Source organism: Ochotona curzoniae, unplaced genomic scaffold (assembly GCF_017591425.1).
Source record: "Ochotona curzoniae isolate NIBS_2020 unplaced genomic scaffold, NIBS_Ocur_1.0 contig_1976, whole genome shotgun sequence".
In the NCBI taxonomy this organism is placed as follows: Eukaryota; Metazoa; Chordata; class Mammalia; order Lagomorpha; family Ochotonidae; genus Ochotona; species Ochotona curzoniae.
Window position 1 is genome coordinate 1,071,499 of NW_024465279.1, and position 17,373 is coordinate 1,088,871.

A 17,373-nucleotide genomic window follows, 5' to 3' on the forward strand; every position below is an offset into this window, starting at 1 on the left:
ACCGACTTTCCCATCTGCCAACTGAGGGGGTCCACCCAGGCACTAAGTCCTTAACCACTGCGCCATTGCGCCGGGCCCCAGGTACTAAGTCCTAAAGGTAAAGCCAGGTCCTGCCCAGTGGATGCCAGGCTCACTGGAATCCCTGACACAGCCCTGAGAGACCCTGGACCCACAGCGCCCAACCATTCCTGCCCTGCGTGGGAGGGGGGACCATGGAACCCCAAGAGTCCGGTCGGGGCGGCAGGCGCCGGCACAGGCGTGCGGGACATGGTGCGCTCACCCGCCCTGGCCCCAGGCTGGCAAGGCTCCCACGTGCAGCCCTGGCCCCAGGCTGGCGAGGCTCCCACGTGCAGCCCTGGCCCCAGGCTGGCGAGGCTCCCACGTGCAGCCCTGGCCCACGTGCAGCCCTGGCCCGGGGCTGGCGGGACCCCCACGCGCCCTGGCCCCAGGCGCGGCTCCCACGCGCCCTGGCCCGGGCTCCACGCGCCCTGGCCCGGGGCTGGCGAGGCTCCCACGTGCAGCCCTGGCCCGGGGCTGGCGGGACCCCCACGCGCCCTGGCCCCAGGCCGGCGAGGCTCCCACGTGCAGCCCTGGCCCCGGGGCTCCCACGCGCCCTGGCCCCGGGCTGGCGGGGCTCCCACGTGCAGCCTCGTGGGGCGGCGCTGCGGGAACTACAAGTCCCAGGGCCGGGGCCCCGCCGCGGCGGAAGGGGCGGCCTGGGGCGGGGCCTGGCGCTGTTTCAGCGAGGGCGGCGGGAGGGTGGCCGTGTGGTACGCGGCGGACCATGTCTGGAGCCAGCAGCTACAGCCAGACCCCGAGCCGGGCCATCCCGGCCACTCGCCGGGTGGTGTTGGCGGACGGCGTGCAGCTGCCGCCTGGGGACTACAGCACCACCCCCGGGGGCACGCTCTTCAGCACCACGCCGGGAGGTGAGCGAGGGCTCGGGGCGCCGCGTGCCGGCTCCGGGAAGGGGGCTGGGGGCCGAGCGGGCGGGCGAGATCGGGAGTCACGGGTCGGTTCCAAGGCACTGCTGTGCAACAGCAGCCAAGGGGAGTCTGCGAGGGTCGTGGGAGAGGCAGCACCCTTTCCCCGAGCCCCGGTGGAACGCTCACAGCCTGGATTGCAAACTGCCCGCTTAGTTTCTACTTTGGTAATTAGGGGCGACGGGGAAACCACTGGGTACCCTCCCCAGTGAGCCAACCTGAGGACCCCCAGGCACCCCCCGCAAGAGACGGGGTACTGCCCTTTGTGGGAGTCCGGGGCAGTTCTGAGGCGAGCTAGGGTGGGGTCAGGTGGCCCGCGGACGGAGGAGAGGCCCGGCCTGAAGTTTGAAGTGGGCTGGGCTTGGGATCCTGCGCCCCTTGCCTTTCCGAAGCACCCTCCCCTTTCTTGTGTTGGATTCGCGCCCGTCTGCCCCGCTTTGGCAAACTTGGTGCCTGAGGGGGTGTTCCCCGGGTGGTGCAGGATCTGGCTGGCACGTGGGGACACCGTCCCAGTGGGCGCGTGTGTGGGAGCTCCTGGGGCGCAGAGCCACACGTTCTTCGGCCAGGATGGGGGGTGGGAGCGCCGAGTGACCTCCCTGGGAGCTGAGGAGGAAGAGGAAGCTGCGCTGGCTGGGGTTGGGGCCAGCCCTGGGCTCCCACTCCGGCGCTAGACATTCCCTGGGCGCCTTGGGAGAGCCTCAGCTTGCGCTGCGCTGATGAAACCTCGCTAGCCGTTTACATGTTGAAATCCTTGGTGTCCTCCCCTCTCTCCACTCTCCGCCCACTCCGCCACTGACCCCACCCCGCGCCCGGAGCCCCCTCTTGTCTCCTCCACTCCCTCCTCCCTCCTCCCCTCCAGAACCGCTTCCTCTCCAGCTGCTTCCCAATCTACTCGAAAGCGCCGCTGCGGACCCTTGGGCGCAGCGGAGAGCGGGGTGGCGGGGTGCACCTCGTGCCAGCGCAGGCACGGGCGGGGCGCGATCTGCCTTCTGTTGTCAGCAGGCCCCAGCCACAAGGCTCGCTTTCTATCCTAAGACACCACCCTCAAGTGAGCCGCAGCCAGACCTGAGCGCCGGGGGCTGCTGTGGAGACAAAAGTTATGGTGTCGGATCGGAACTGTGGAGGATCCCAGATCTGAACCGCAGGCGCCAATCGCCCATCCTTCCCCCACCCCACCCGGGGAGGGGGCTGGAGCACGTGTCTGCGTGTCTGCTGTGCCTGGCAAGCAGCAGGGTCCTGGGGAGGGGGTAGGATGCGGCGTCTTTTGTGGGAAGGCGACCCGCCCCCGGAGAGGGGGTGCCCTTGTGCGCCTCCGACTCGCATTGGTTTTCTCTTGCTTGCTCCTCTGTAGTTCTTTGTCTCTGTGGCTTGCCTCTGACAGTTTGGGAGTTCTTCCAAGGCAGTGGGGTGGATCTCGGCTTGTGTGGCCTTGTAGGCTCAGCCAGGAAGGCTGCGGCAGCCTTTTTCTGCCCTGTCCTTGGTTGCTGGCTTTGGTGGATCAGAGGGGGCAGCAGTAGCCAAAGCTGCTGTTCACAGGGCACCCCCCTCCCCGGGCTCACTCGGGGAGTAAGGAGTGGGGGAAGGAGGAGTTGGCAGAGTTGGGCACATGCACCGTTGAAGAAGCTCTTTAGTAGGGAGGGAGAGATGGGGTCTGGGGACTTGTGGCATAGGCTTTGAGGCTCCTGGGAGGCAGCTGGCAGTGCCAGGAGCCCAGAGGAACCAGCTGTTATCTGTGAGACAGGCACGACTCCCACTGCATACATTGGAGAGACTGCTGTCCTCTATCCCCTGTGAGCCAGGGCGGAGCTGGAATCCCGGAATCCACCTCCTGCAAGGCACACCACACCTGGATCTCTGCCAGGGTGGAGAAGGCGGAGCTAAGCAGTGGTCCTCTCCTGGCGCCCCTGTGTGGGATGCATGGCAGTGGGGTCCTGGCCTGGGTGCAGCTGCACATTTGGAGGGAAGGGGGTAGCCTGAGGTTCTGTGTTCCTGAGCAGCCCCCGAGCGAGCCTGATCCACTCACAACATACCCCAAGTGCTCACAGACTCGTAAGTCCCCCAACAACCCTGGACTGGGTGAAGAACTTGGAATTCCATGAAGTGCCAAGGGGCTGTAGCACTTGAACCGTCCTCTCTCTACTGCTTTCCTAGGCTCAATAGCAAGAGGCCGGAGCTGAAATGGAGCAGCTGGAACCGAGCCTGATGTTCTGCTGTGGGCTCCAGTGCCAACCCCGAGAGAGAGAGAGAGAGAGAGAGAGAGAGAGAGAGAGAGAGAGAGAGAGGAGACCACACGCGCCAGGCTGCCGGTGGCATGTCTGCCGTGCTTTCCTAGTGCCTGGGCTCGCTTGTTTGCCGCAGCTCTTGGCTACTCCTGAGCAGCCGAAGTGGCAACTTCTGCACTAAGCTTCTGCCAGCCTGTCATGCTAGGCATTGTCACCAAAGTGTTCTGCCCTGGAGGAAAGAAGTGACAGTTAGTTGACGTGTTCCTAGGGCTCAAGTCCTTGCTCTGCTTTTCATTGCAGCTTCCTGCTGTTGGGCATCCTAGGAGCCAGCAGGTTGATGAATCAATTGGTGACTGGGCCCCCTGCCACTCACGTGAGAGGCCGACAGTCAGTTCCTGCTTCCTGGTTCCTGGCTTGAACCTGGCACAGGCTCTGCTGTGGGCGTGTACGGGACTGAACCAATGGATGTAGGATCTCTCGTTTCTCTGCCCTGTGAGCCAACAAAGTTTTGAAAAGTAAATAACAGAATCTTTGAAATTGGTTGGAGAAGTTCTTCTGGCCCTTTTCTGCCAGTCTGTACATTCCTAGTGCAGGTGGTACGTCTGACCCCAAAGACCAGCAGGCGTTACCTGGGCATAGAAGAAAATCAGAAATAAGCAGGTAGGCTGGCACGTGCTAATGGTACCTGTTGGTTAGACAAACAAGATCTGTGCCCACAAGGCTTACGTTGGAGCAGCTCCCAAGTCTTTGGATTTGGAACAGCAGAGCCAGAAAAACAGACAGGTGGCTGGGTACCAACATGGAGCACAGCCCGTGTCCAGGGCCCAGAGCCACACAGAAGGGCCAGCATTAAGGGACAGGTTAAAGTCACTTGCACATTAAGGCAGTGAGAATGCTACACGGGGTCCTGTTCTCGGCCTTCTCCGGCCTCCTTTGCAGGGGCACACCCTCGGTAAAGACTTAAAAAAGTTTTTTTTTACTTATTTTTATTTGAAAGACAGAACTGCAGAGAGAAGAGAAAATCTTCCATCCGCTGGTTCACTCACCAAACGGCCACAACAGCTGGAGCTGGGTCTGCCGTGGGCATGCAGAGGCTTAAGCACTTGGGCCATCCTCCTCTGCTTTCCCAGGCACGTTAGCAGGAAACTGGGTGGGAAATGGTATAACTGGGATTTGAACAAATGCTCATGAAGACCGCTGTTGTCTCAGGCAGTGGCTTAATGCACTGTGCCGAGATACTGGCCTTTAAACAGCTTATAATTCAAATTTTCCACAAACTTTTTTTTTTTTTTAAATTGAGGTTGGTGCTGTGCTATCATGGGCAGAGCCTCTGCCTGTGGTGCCAGCATCCCATTTGGGCACCTGTTCGAATCCTGGCTGCTCCACTTCCCCCAGCACAAAGGAGGCAGGACTGGAAGTAACACTTGCTCTGCGATGACAGCCTTGCAAGCAGAGGCTTAACTCCTCGAAGCACAAGGCGGGCTGCTTGGCAGTTGGGGGGGGGTTGGCATGTAATCCTTATACCTACATTTGTGGGGGTGCCCTACACTGTTTCATTACATAATAGGCAGCATAAGCCCATCAAAGCTGATGGAAAGGCAGGCTCCTTGTTTGGAGGGCATTTGTTGTGTCGAGGCCAGGATGGCAGTTTAACCTTGAGGGTTTGGGCTGCTTGTGAGGGAGACCAAGACACTGACATAGAAGCACGAGCCTCCGCCGAGTCGAATGCTGATTGCCAGGCTTGGGGTGGGGGCAAATGTTGGCGGCAGGCATTGAGCTTCCAGTACCAGGTGAATGGGTCCTGGGGATCTAAGGCATGGGGACTGTGGTTAATTCACACTGTGGGGTTCCCTGAGAGGTAGCTAGGAGAGGGGGTTCTAGCAAAATCCTCAAACTCCCCCTGCACCCCATCACCGGGGAACCTCATTTATTTTAAGATGATTTATCTGTGTGAGAGACAGAGTGACAGAGAGATCTTCCATCTACTGGTTCATTAGCTCAAATAACCATAACTGCCAGCCCCAGGCTAAGCCAAAGCCAGGGACCTGGACCTCCTGCTTAGGGCTCCCCAAACGCTTGGACCATCTGCTTTCCCAGGTGCGTTAGCAGGGAGCTGAGTCAAAAGTGGAGCAGCCAGGATTCGAACTGCTGCTGGCTGCAGCTTCACCACCTGCTACACACTGCTGGGCCCGAGATGTTACTTCCCTCCGCCCCCTTCCCCCCACTTATTTTTGTTGAAAAGGCAGATGTACAGAGAGGAGAGACAGAGAGAAATATCTTCCATCTGTTGATTCACTCCCCAAATGACTGCAACGGCTGGAGCTGAGCCGATCAAAAGCCAGGAGCCAGGAGCTTCAGGGGGGCCGTCCTCAACTGCTTTCCCAGGCCACAAGCAGGGAGCTAGATGGGGAGTGGAGCTGCCAGGATTAGAACTAGCGCCCATATGGGATCCTGGCGCGTTCAAGGCGAGGACTTTAGCTTCTTAGGCCACTGCGCCGGGCCCTGTAATCTGATTTTTGTTTGATCCTGAAAGAGCAGTAGCAGCCTGCATGTCCACATTGGATAGGAGAAGGCAGAGAGAGGGAGACGTTTTCCCTGTGGACTTCCTCCGACCTTTTCCCGGAGGAGTTGGGAGCACATCGCAGCAGGATGGAAAGCGATTCCTGCAGCACCTGTCGCCACCCAATGCTCTCAGGGAGATACGAAGCTTGGCACGTACATCCTTGGGTGTTTGCACGGATGTGTTGCTCTTACCATTCATGCTGGATCGAGCGAGTCACGTGTGTTTGTTTATGTGTTTGTTCTCCCGGTTAGACGGGAAGTCTTTACAGAGCAGCTGACTCATCTTTGTGCCCGTCCCACACCTGCCGTCAGAGGTGGCGGAGCTGAGGAGCACACCGGTGTGGCACTGCCTCGCCCAGTCTGCTACCTTCTTGGTTCGGGGCCAGGGTCTGCTGACTTAGTGCATGTGCTTGCTCCATCATCCTCTGGTTATCCTGGCCTTGACACAGCCGTGCTGCCACCGACGTGGTTTTCTCAGGATCACGGAGCGGGCCAGGGTCTTTGTCTGACATTGAATAAGTTGGTATTGGAGTCAGGCTCTCACACCCTGGGATTATTTACCTGCCATACCCAGTGTGGCTGAGGGGGGCACCGCAAGTCACGCCACACACGTCACACACTTTCTTTATATGGAAGTCACAGTCATTGGTCACTGTGGCTCAATTGGGTAATGCCTTCAAGCACTGGCATCCCATGAGGGCGCCACTTTTTTAAAGGTTTATTTATTTTTTTATTGGAAAGGCAGATATACAAAGAGGAATATCTTCCATCCGATGATTCACTCCCCAAATGGCCACAGTAGCTGGTATTGCGCCAATCCGGAGCCAGGAGCATCTTCCAGGTCTCCCACACGGGTGCAGGGTCCCAAGGCTTTGGGCCGTCCTCAACTCCTTTCCCAGGCCACAAGCAGGGAGCTGGATGGAAAGCAGGGCTGCCAGGATTAGAACTGGTACCCATTTGGGATCCCGGCGCATTCAAGGTGAGGACTTTAGCTGCTAGGCCATCGTGTCGGATCCAAAATTAAATCATAAAAGATGGCCTAGAGACCCAGAAGAGGCTCCTGGCTCCTGCCTTCGAATCAGCTGAGCTCCAGCAGTTGCTGTCACTTAAGGAGTGAATCATCGGATGGAAGATCTTCCTCTCTATGTCTCCTCCTTTCTGTATATCTGACTTTGCAATAAATAAATAAGTCTTTTTTTTTTTTTTAAGTTTATTTGAAAGGCAGAATTGCCAGGGGTGGAGATCTTCCGTTCGGTAGTTCACACCCACATGGCTGTAACAGCCAGGGCTTTGCCAAGTCTGAGCTTGGAGCCCAAAGCTTCTTCCAAGTCCTCCATGTGGGTGCAGGGTCCTAAGCACTCTCCCGGACACAGGGGGCTGGATGAGGAGCAGCCAGCACCAGTGAGGACAGCTTAACCTGCTACACTACAATGGGCACCCTCCCACTTTTTTTTTTTTTTCATTTTATTTTAAAGAGAGACAGAGACCTCCCATCTGCTGTGTAACTCCCCAGATGGCTGCTACAGCCAAGCCAGGCCAGCTGGAAGCCAGGACCCTGGAGCTCCTTCAGGGCAGGGAGCCCTGTGGCTCTCCGGCTGCATGCACAGGAAGCTGGCTGGGTGGGGGAACCACCTGTGCCCGTGGGTGGGGTTGCCCGCCATGTTTTCAGGCGTCATCCCCTCCCTCCCCACCCTTCCCTGCACTGGCTCAACCATCAAGAATAGTCCTTTATTAGGAGGATTCAGTCAGGGCTGCCATGGCAATCTGCAGGCAGATGGCTGCCCTGCTGGGCCACCTGGTGGGCATGAGGGTACCTCACAGGGTCCGTACGGAAAGAGATTAAAGATAAGCTAATACTGATGCCAAAAAGTTTTTCTCTGTGTGTGTGTGTGTGTGTGTGTGTGTGTGTGTGTGTGTGTGTGATCCCTTTGGGAGCACAACAGATTTTTTTTAAGATTTAGTTATTTTTATTGGGAAGTTATATATGCAGAGAGGAGGGACAGGAAGGTCTCCTGTCCACTGGTTCACTCCCCAAGTGGCCACCACAGCCAGAGCTAAGCCAATCCAAAGGCAGGAGCCAGGAGCTTCTTCTGGGTCTCCCACATTCCCAAGGCTTTTGGGCAGTCCTCAACTGCTTTCCCAGGCCACAGGCAGGGAACTGGAAGTGGAAGAGCCAGGATATGAACTGGCACCCATATGGGATTTTGGCACAATCAGGATGAGGACTTTAGAGATTAAGCTACGGATACCAAAGTTTGTTGAAATCCATGCATATTATGGGATCTTTTTAAAACATTTTTTAAAAGTTTTTGCATCGAAAGTAAGTTTTAGTTCCCCCCAAAACATTCCTCTTGGGATCCTGCCCACGTCCCTCTGCAGGGAGCCCACACTGCCCCCACCACCCCCCCAGCACTCTAATTTAAGGGTATGTGGGACTCAGCATTCCCTTGGGCTTTTGCAATGTGGAGGTTAAGAACCAGGGCTCTTCCTGTTATACGTGACTGAGCCCACGATTTGACTCAGGTGTTAGAAGTGGGGAATTTTATGAGGCGCAGTCGGTGAGAGCCAGCACCCATTGGCAGTGGGCAAATGAAATGTGGCTGTGTCCTCCACCCTCTGTCCCCGAAGGTGGGGTCTAACAGCAATAGAATGATAATTCCATCCTCAGCCACTACCCCCTCCCCCCGACCTAGGTATTCGCTCCTGCCCACCCGTGACTCACTTATCATCTGAGAGGCAACCGAATTGCATTGTTATGTAACTACTCCCCTTACAATCCTTTGAAGCTGGGGCTCCCTCGCCTCTTGGCCAGGTGCTTCCGTTACTCTGGCATCCCGACTCTTGCCTGACCCAGGACAGGTAATCCCCAGCGCATGGTCCCTGTGTACTGCTTACATGGGACAATGGATATAAGCAATATTATTTCTGGTCTGTGTACTATCAGGAGTTCCAGCAGAGGTGAGGCCTAGCAGTAGTGTAACATGGGCAGAGAAGCCAGGGAAAGGTGAATGTCTGCAGCTTTGTGTGTCCAAACTGTTATTCGTTGCTTGTCTCTTTGGGTAACACTTATTGTTGGAGGCTGGGACATAGGTCTTTAGCTTAATGGATAGACTTCAGGGTAATGAGCGTTTATTCCTCTTGGGGTTATGATTGGTTGGATTATGATTGGTTGGATTGCCATAGGGACTTGTGATTTGCTATTTCTAGCGTGCTCTATTATCACCAAGCTTGGTTAATAAAGCTTTAGATGTTAGTTATTTAAAAGAGTGTAAGAGTTCTATTTTTAGGTTATAGGATATTAAGATACTTTACGCGCAGTTAATTCTCGCAACCTGGTTCTTTACCGTGAGCTGAAAACACCAGACGCAACGACATATCTTAAGAAGTTTATTCCAGCGGGGCAGGAATAGGGGAAGGGGAAAGGGGAAGAGCAAGGAAGAGAGAGAGAGAGAATCGAGGGGGGCAGGAACAAGGGAAGGGGAGGGAAGGGAGGTAAGAAGGAGAGAGAGGAAGAGCAGGGGAGAGGAACCAAGGAGAGAGCAAGAGCAAGAGAGAGAGCAAGAGAGAGAGAACCGAGTGGGGCAGGAACAGGGGAAGGGGAGGGAAGGGAAGGGAGGAAGAGCAGGGGAGAGGAACCAAGGAGAGGAAGAGAGAGAGAGCAAAAAGGAGCGAACCGCACCTGGGGGCCTTTTTTGTCTGCCAGGTGTGGGGGGGCGGGGATTGGGAGGGATTGAGGTCAAGGCCCCAGGGGATTGGTGCCTGCAGGTGAATGCCTGGGGATGATTGGCGAGTGGGCGGGTTTGGGGAAGGGGCTGGGAGATTAGGGGTGGGATTCTCAGGTGGAATGCCAGGTTACATCTGATTGGTGGATGGCTGAACTGGCGCGAATCCAGTGAGCAGTGAGGAAGAAGAAATGGCGCAGGGTCCAGGGTGGGATATTGGAATAAGTCCTTACATTAGACATGTCTGGTTTGATCCCGCTTGCACCCTGTAAAAAGAGTGGGGGCAGGGAAGCATGCCTGTATTGGTTTCAGCTGGATGCTGGGGTGCTTAACCCTCCCCCCCAGATGTGTATGCTCAGTTTGGGTTGCCAGTTCGTATCTTCAAGGGGGTTGGTTTAGAGCCTCCCCCAGGGGGCCGTTATTGTGGCTCTTGGCTGGGTTTAAGCCATCTTCTGCAACACCCAGCAGCGGTCCCAGCTGTTCCACTTCCAGGTCCAACTCCCCGCTGATGGGCCTGGAAAAGCAGCAGAAGGTGACCCCAGGGAAGATCTCCCATCCACTGGTTCACTCCTTGAGTGGCCACCACAGCCAGAGCTGTGGGCCCCTGCCACCCAAGTGGGAGACCAGGATGAAATTCCAGGCTGCCACGCCCTTCGGTCATTGAGGTCCTGGTGGGGTGGTCATTCTGTCTTTCAAATTAATTTGTAACGAAATAAAAGGTCCCCCCTCCCCCACTCCCCCCCCCCAGTCTTCTTGTTAAGGGAATCGCCCCTCCCTCCCCTTCAAGGTCTTATCTCCATACATAGTGGCCACCGCTGCCTAGAAGTTGGGGGCAGGGGTGAAACAGCCCGTTACAGACTGTTCTCCTTGTGGGGACAGCAGGGAGTAGATGGACGACTCTGAGAGACACTCCCTATCGGGACAAGGGGCAGAGTGGCCTCGCCCTCATCATTTGCAAGGGGCAGGGTGTGCCCGAGTGGCTGGCCCAGGTTGACCCAAGACCAGGTGGCCACCGCCAGGGGAGCTGTTTTGCAAACAACCCTGGAGTGTGTTTTCCTACAAGTGGCTGCCGCCTGTTGTGAAATGCTGCCCCTCCAGTCCCTGGAAGGCAGACTGCAGTTCTAGGAAATTGCATCTTTGGACTCTGCCGGAGTCCCTGCCCCCCCGTTCCCGGGGAAGAGGCCTGCTGCCCCAGGGTAGGCTCAGAGCTCTGCTCCCGCTCCAGGAGCTGGGCTCAGTTTACTAGACAAAGTTGGAATCCAAGCGACAGCGGCTGCCAGAAATGAGGGGAGGGTCAAGTGGAGAAGAACTCGAGCGAAAGGGGATGTCCCCCTCAAGGAACACGCTGTCCCCGACAGGCTCCTCACGTGGATGGCCGGCGGCCCGGTCAGCCTTGAGCAGCCAGCAGGCAGTGCTTTCACTTTGGAGTTGAGATGGGCCAGGGGTGTGTGCAGACAGCCAGGGGAGCCTCAGTTTGCCTGTCTGCAGGTGGGATATGATCAAAGCATCCTCCTTGCCATGGGTTACCAGGGGACTTCAGAACCTGGCATGGATGACGGGTGGCAAAGGTGGCTTTGTGTCCACCTTCCTGGCCTAAGGAGTCTGAGTGTGTGTTGGTACCACAGCAGGGCACTTTCAGAAAGTCCATAGCCAGTGCAATCGCAAGAGTGCTGTGGTGCAGAAGTACTTAAAATCCATGAGTGGGGAGGGGTCTTCCGGGGTTGGTAACAAATGTTGTAAAGACTGTAAGGTTTCAATTTTTTTTTTTTCCACCCAAGGAAGTTTATCTTTGAATTCTGTTTGTCTGGACATCACGTGTATAGAAGGCACCGATAAATGCTTTTTGGCTTCAATGGAGCACCTGCTCCTGGCCTGGGGTTGTTGTGACTGTCTTTTTGGTAGCAGTTCAGTGTAATTATTCGTCCCCTGTTGCAGTTAACATTCCCAGCGCCCAGGTCATGATCCAGTCCTCCCAGCGGGGGAATGGCTCCGATGGGGAGGAGCTGAAGGCCTGGGCTTGTACTGAGCCCCGGCATGGGGCCCCCAGCCTTTGCCTGAAACACCTGCCAGCAGGCAAGTCCTAAAAATAGTGGGGCCCTTCAGCAGGCCACTTTAAAAATAGTTGGAAGGGGCTGGGCGCCACATCCATGTTTCCTGGGTGAAGAAACCAGGCCCTTGGGGAACGCCTGTCTTGCTTTGTAGCTCCCATTAAAGTGCCTTCTTGGTGGTTCCAGGGGGCCTGTAGCTAGCCCCACTTTCAGGGAACCCCAACAGTTTTCTCCCTGTTGTCAGCATCAGGCAGCCTCACCACAAATGCAGAGTGCTTCTTTTTATTTTAGTTTTCGGGATTTATTTATATATTATCGCTTCTCACTCTTTTCGCTAAGATCAGGTGTAGGATGCATGTGTTTATCTGAAAGGCAGAGTTAGCAGTGAGAGGTTCCCTCCGCTAGTTAACTTCCCAAATGAATGCAGTGGCCAGAGCTGGGCCAGGGCCTAGCCTGGTGCTTGGGGCTCCATCCCTGTCCCCCACGTGGGTGGCAGGGACCCATATGGGATGCAGCAGCTGGGGTAGCTGGACAGACCGGCCTGGCTCTGGTCCTGGGTGTTTTGTCAGTGAGGTGAGGGTGTCGAGGAGACGTGAGCTGACTGCGTTTCTTGGCCATGGCTCCCAGGTGGTGGTGAGGACTGGGGTGCCACTGGTCCCCACATATGCTTGCTATGTCTGTTAACAGCCGCATCCACACTTTCTGCAATGCCTCTAATTCCTGGGTCCACCTTCTTGGACATGCGTCTGAGGTGGGCTCTGGAGGGAGCAGCCTTCTGCTCCAGGGTTCCTATGGCAACCCTGGAGTGACGCTGCCTCGCTTACAGGGCCACACACACAGAACTTCCATTGACAGCAACAACATTTTCAGCCAAGGTTCCCGGCTCCCATTTCTTCCTTTCAGAAAGTCTTCTAACGTGTTTACTTGCAAGATAGAGTGACAGAGAGGGAAAGAGGAATATCTTTGAGTTGCTGTTTCATGTTCCAAATGACCGACAGTGACCCCGGGCTGGTTCAAGCCAAAGCCAGGAGCCAGGAACTTCACCCAGGTCTCCCACATGGGTGACAAGGGGTCTGAGCACATGGGGGCCTTCCCCAGGCGCATCAGCAGGGAGCTGGATCGGAATTACCTTGGCACACAGCAGCAACGATTTAACCCACCGGGCCTGGCACAGTAGCCTAGTCGCCGAGGTCCTTGCCTCGCATACATCAAGATCCCATATAGGCACCAGTTCTAATCGCTGAAGCCCCACTTCCCGTCCAGTTCCCTGTTTGTGGCCTGGGAAGGCAGTCAAGGACGGCACAAAGCCTTGGGACCCTGCACCCGCGTGGGAGATGCGGAAGAGGCTCCTGGTTTCTGATTGGCTCAGCTCCGGCTACTGCAGCCACTTAGGGAGTGAATCAGCAGGAAGAAGATCTTCCTCTCTGTCCTCCTCTCTGTATTTCTACATTTCCAATAGAAACAAATAATAATAAAAATCTTTTTTTTTAAAAAAAAGATACAGTACCAGTTTGTGTATGTGTGTTTAAGATTTATTTATTGCTAAGGCAGATATACAGAGAGGAGAAGAGATAGAGAGGAAGATCTTCCGTCCACTGAGCCTCTTCCAGGTCTCCCGTGTGAGTGCAGGGTCCCAAGCCCCTTGGAGCACGCTCCACTGCTTTCCCAGGCCACAAGAAGGGAGCTGGATGAGAAGTGGAGCCGACAGAACTTGAACCAGCAGTTCCTATGGGATCCCAGTTCCACAGCTTAGCCTGAATGCAGCACGGGCCTCCAAGGGAGGAACTTCCAACTCAGGTGTCAAAATGGAGGGGTCTCAGGGAACAAATTGAAAGAAGGCAGTCATTAAGCAGGCAGGTGCTGGGGCCAGCACTGTGGCACGCCACGGGGCGTCTGTGATGCCACCACACCCCATCCATACGCCTGTGGGACTCTTGTGGCAGTCTCACCATTGTTCCCCGGCAGTATCTCTGGTCTTCCCCAGCACACTCTGTTCTTTTGGAGATGAAATCTCCTGCTCCAAGCCCCATCCCGCCCCCCAAAGTGCTAGATTGGTGGGGTGGGAGTAGGTGGTGGGCCTGGGCGAGGGGGAGGTCCTCGGGCCCTTGTGGGAGGGGCTTGTGTTCTGGACGTGGTTGCCTCATAAAAGCCCAAGTGGGGCCCTGCCTCCCCCCTCCACCACTCCCCGTCTTTCTCTGCATCCTGGCTTGCCACGCCACCTCCCTCTGCACAGACTCAGCCACTGCCATCATCTGGCCAGTCCCATGGGGCATGTCTGAGCTTGTACCATGCAGCTGCAACTTGATGTGCCCAGATGAACCTGCCTCCTGCCTCGGTGGCTTATCCTTGTGACTTGGGCAAGGAGTGGACTAACAAACACGGTCCCTCCCCTGGGGTACACAGGGAGGCCACTGTTGAACAGGAAGCAGTGGATCTCAGCTTGAAATGGGTACCACAGGCTCCATAAGGAACGCTGGCACCACAAGCAGAAGTTTAGCCTATATGCCCCAGCACTGGCTCCATCTTGGAGGTCATGGGGGTTAGACAAGATGAAATGTGAGTAACTTTCTCCTTAGGATGAGCATCCTTTATCTCAACGGCAAGGTCAACAGCAGCACCTTGCTGCTTGTGACATGTGGCTTCTCCAACTTCCCTCTGCCCCACCAGGCACCAGGATCATCTATGACCGGAAATTCCTGATGGAGTGTCGGAATTCCCCAGTGGCCCAGACGCCGCCAAAGGACCTGCCCACCATTCCAGGGGTCACTAGCCCTACCAGTGATGAGCCCCCCACAGAAGCTAGCCAGAGCCATGTGCGCAACAGCCCAGAGGACAAACGGACAGCCGGTGAGTTGCCAGGCTGACCCAGGCGGCAGCCCCCCTCGGGTGGGATGCTAAGAGCTCTCAACTACAGCCAGCTCTGTCCCATACAAGGGACCCAGGAACCCAGGATGGGTTGTCCCCTGAGGTATTGCCATCCATGATGGGGCAGAAGATGGCTCACCCAAGCCTTACCCTCTGAGAGGCAAACCCCTGAGCAGGTATGATCCCTCTAAGAAGATGGGTGGAGACAGCTTGGCCCGCCCATGGCCATGCCCTTGGCTCAGGCCCTGCTGATGTCCCCACCTCCTGAGTGGTCCCAGGTAGCATTTGCGTCTACATTCTTCCCTGGCGTGCTGTGTAGCTGGCCAGGGCATCCGAGCTCTGGGCTGCACTTCTAGGCATCATGAAGTCGGGGCTGGCCCCCACTGACCCGTCCCCCTGACCACCCCGTGGCAGGAAGCAGCTGCTGCCTCCCGGCTAGCCTGGCTTTGCTGACACCACCATAGTTAGTTCACCACCCTGGAGTGACTCACAGTTGTTCAAAGATGAGCAGCTGGTCACCGCGCTTTGAGTGACGCTTGCTTGCCGGGAGGAGGGTGTGGAAGGGAGGGTGGATTCCCACCAATGCCCGAGGCACCAGCACCTCCACCCGCCTTCTGCTTCAAACCAAAGCCTGGATGCTGAGGCTGGAGGAACGCCCACCCCTTCCGTCCCCAACAACAGCTGGTCATTTTCCCCAGCTTGCACTCGGCTTCCCCTCTAGTCTCTAGAGCGCCCCATGCGACACACCTCTGGATATAGCAAACAGCCTAGTAGTGAATGTTGTTACAGTGTCGGGTGAGATGGAGTGAGGGTCTTAGTTTCCATGCTGCTTAGCTGGCTGTGAGCTGTGAGCTTGTGTCCTCGGACCCTATGTGGGGAAGGAAAGTCAGCCACCTCCCTATCGGGGACCGGAGCAGACGCGTTACTGCATCAGAAACTTGGGCCCTGCCCGGTGTGCTGTGAATGAAGCTATTGCAACTGAAACGGGAAACCCTTCGAATCTTTTGCAGCCTGAGTGACCCGCACGTAGCTATGGAGAGGCGAGGGCTGACTCATTCACGCAGCCGCTTTCCCATGGGGGCGGGGCATAGAGGGGCTGGATGTTTGCCTAGTAGGTTATAATACCGTTTTTTCCAAACCTGAAAGGCGTGTTTTCCCAGGAATGAGGGAGTCCACTGTCCCGGCCGCTGAGATGTTCTGCAGCCCCATCCATGCCTGTGGCTTACCTGGTCTCCTGTCCTTTCTCTCTCCAGGTGAAGAGTCGCAGTTTGAGATGGACATTTAAACAGCCAGCTGTCCCAGCGAGAGAGGCCCTCCGGGCCAAACATCACACCAGCCAGGCATTGACGGATCTCGGCAGGTGCCGGTCAGGGTGGGGGCTGGCAGCATTCCGGCCCTCTGCTGCCCTGCTCAGGGTGTCTGCCTCCCTCCCTCGTTGTCAGCACCAGCACATACCTCCAATTGTGCCTCTGTGGGTGCGGGAGCCGCAGCCTGGACCCGGACGGTGGACCGCAAGAGAGAGGGCCCTTTCTGAAAGGACCCTCTGGCTCTTCTGGCCCTCTGGGGGCACACCCATCCCTGCCTCAGGTTGGGGGTGCCTCGAGGAAGCGCACCTCCCCACCCTCCCCACGAGAAGCAATAAAAGCTGCCTTCACCCTCGAGGCCCGTCTGAGGTCTTTCACACCCACACTTTGGGAGTGAACCCTGCCTGGTCCATGCCGTCACGTGGGTCTCTGTTCCACGAGGCTCTGTGGGTGAGGGGAGCAAGCATCCAACCGAGCCTCTGCGACTCCGGGATAGTCCCTCTCCCGAGCTTGATTTTCCGTTTGCATGGCCGCCTATCTTTGTGACATAATGCCATCCCCTGGCCTGTGACCTGGTCACGCGAGCCTCGGCTAAGTGCGCAGGCTCGCACTCAGGTCCAGCACGCCGCTAGCTCGTCCTTGGGTGGTCCATCTGTGCGAGCTGTCATGGGAGACACAAGCAAGAGAGACAAAGTCTGGCGGGCTTTATGGAAGCCTAGGATCGGCCCGTAAGAACGTAGGCAGTACATGTGAGCTGGTGTGGGGGTGCTGGCCTCCGCACATGGGAGGGAACTTCCTACAGGTGTTACTGCATCTCAGCCCTGCAAGTGAGTGGACAGGGAGCAGGCAGATCAATGTTAGAGCGGTCAGGATATTAAGGGCTGGGTTTCTGTTTCATATTAATTTTTCTTGGAATGTCAGATATACAGAGAGGAAGAAAGGCAGAGGAAGATCTTCCATCCAATGCTTCACTCCCTAAGAGGCCACAACAGCCAGAGCTGTGCCGATCTGAAGCCAGGAGCCTGGAGCTTCTGCGTCTCCCACACGGGTGCAGGGTCCCAAAGCTTTAAGCCGTCCTCAACTGCTTTTCTAGCCCACAAGCAGGGAGCTAAATGGGAAGCGGAACTGCTGGGATTAGAACCGGCGCCCATATGGGATCCCAGCGCATTCAAGGCGAGGACTTTAGCTGCTAGACCACCGTACCGGGTCCAAGATGCAGGATTTTTAAACCCAGTGCCTGCAGGGGCCAGCACCATGACACAGGCTCAGCCTTTGCCTGTGACATCCCCTGTGGGAACTGGTCTGAGTCCTGACTGCCACGCTTCTGATCCAGCTCCCTGCTAAGGCCTCAGAAAAGCAGCAGAGGATGGCTCGGGTCCTTAGACCACTGCACCATCTGGGAGACCCTGAAGAAGCTTCCAGCTCTTGGTTTCAGAGAGGCCCCACTCCGGCTGTTGTGGCCATTTGGGGAATGAACCAGCAGAGAGGATAGAAGATCTCTCTCTAACTCACCTTTTAAAATAGATCTTTAAAAAAAGTCTCTTGTTGCAGCCATTTGGGGAGTGAATTGGAACATAGAAGCTGTGCTGCCCTGAGCCCTCAGGCGAGGCAAGGGTGATCATTCTAGGAAACCAGTCCAGTTTGACCTGCCCCTACAACTTGGCCAA

General features: G+C 56.4%; 1 protein-coding gene across 1 annotated transcript; it reads left to right on the forward strand.

The window, feature by feature from the left end:
* The first annotated feature begins 752 nt into the window (after nucleotides 1-752).
* Nucleotides 753-16,054, forward strand: EIF4EBP1 (eukaryotic translation initiation factor 4E binding protein 1). Its single transcript, XM_040970292.1, has 3 exons — nucleotides 753-929; nucleotides 14,205-14,384; nucleotides 15,656-16,054. The coding sequence occupies exons 1-3, from the start codon at nucleotides 785-787 to the stop codon at nucleotides 15,685-15,687; spliced, it is 357 nt and encodes a 118-aa protein (XP_040826226.1). The 5' UTR covers nucleotides 753-784; the 3' UTR covers nucleotides 15,688-16,054.
* Nucleotides 16,055-17,373: the final 1,319 nt, after the last annotated feature.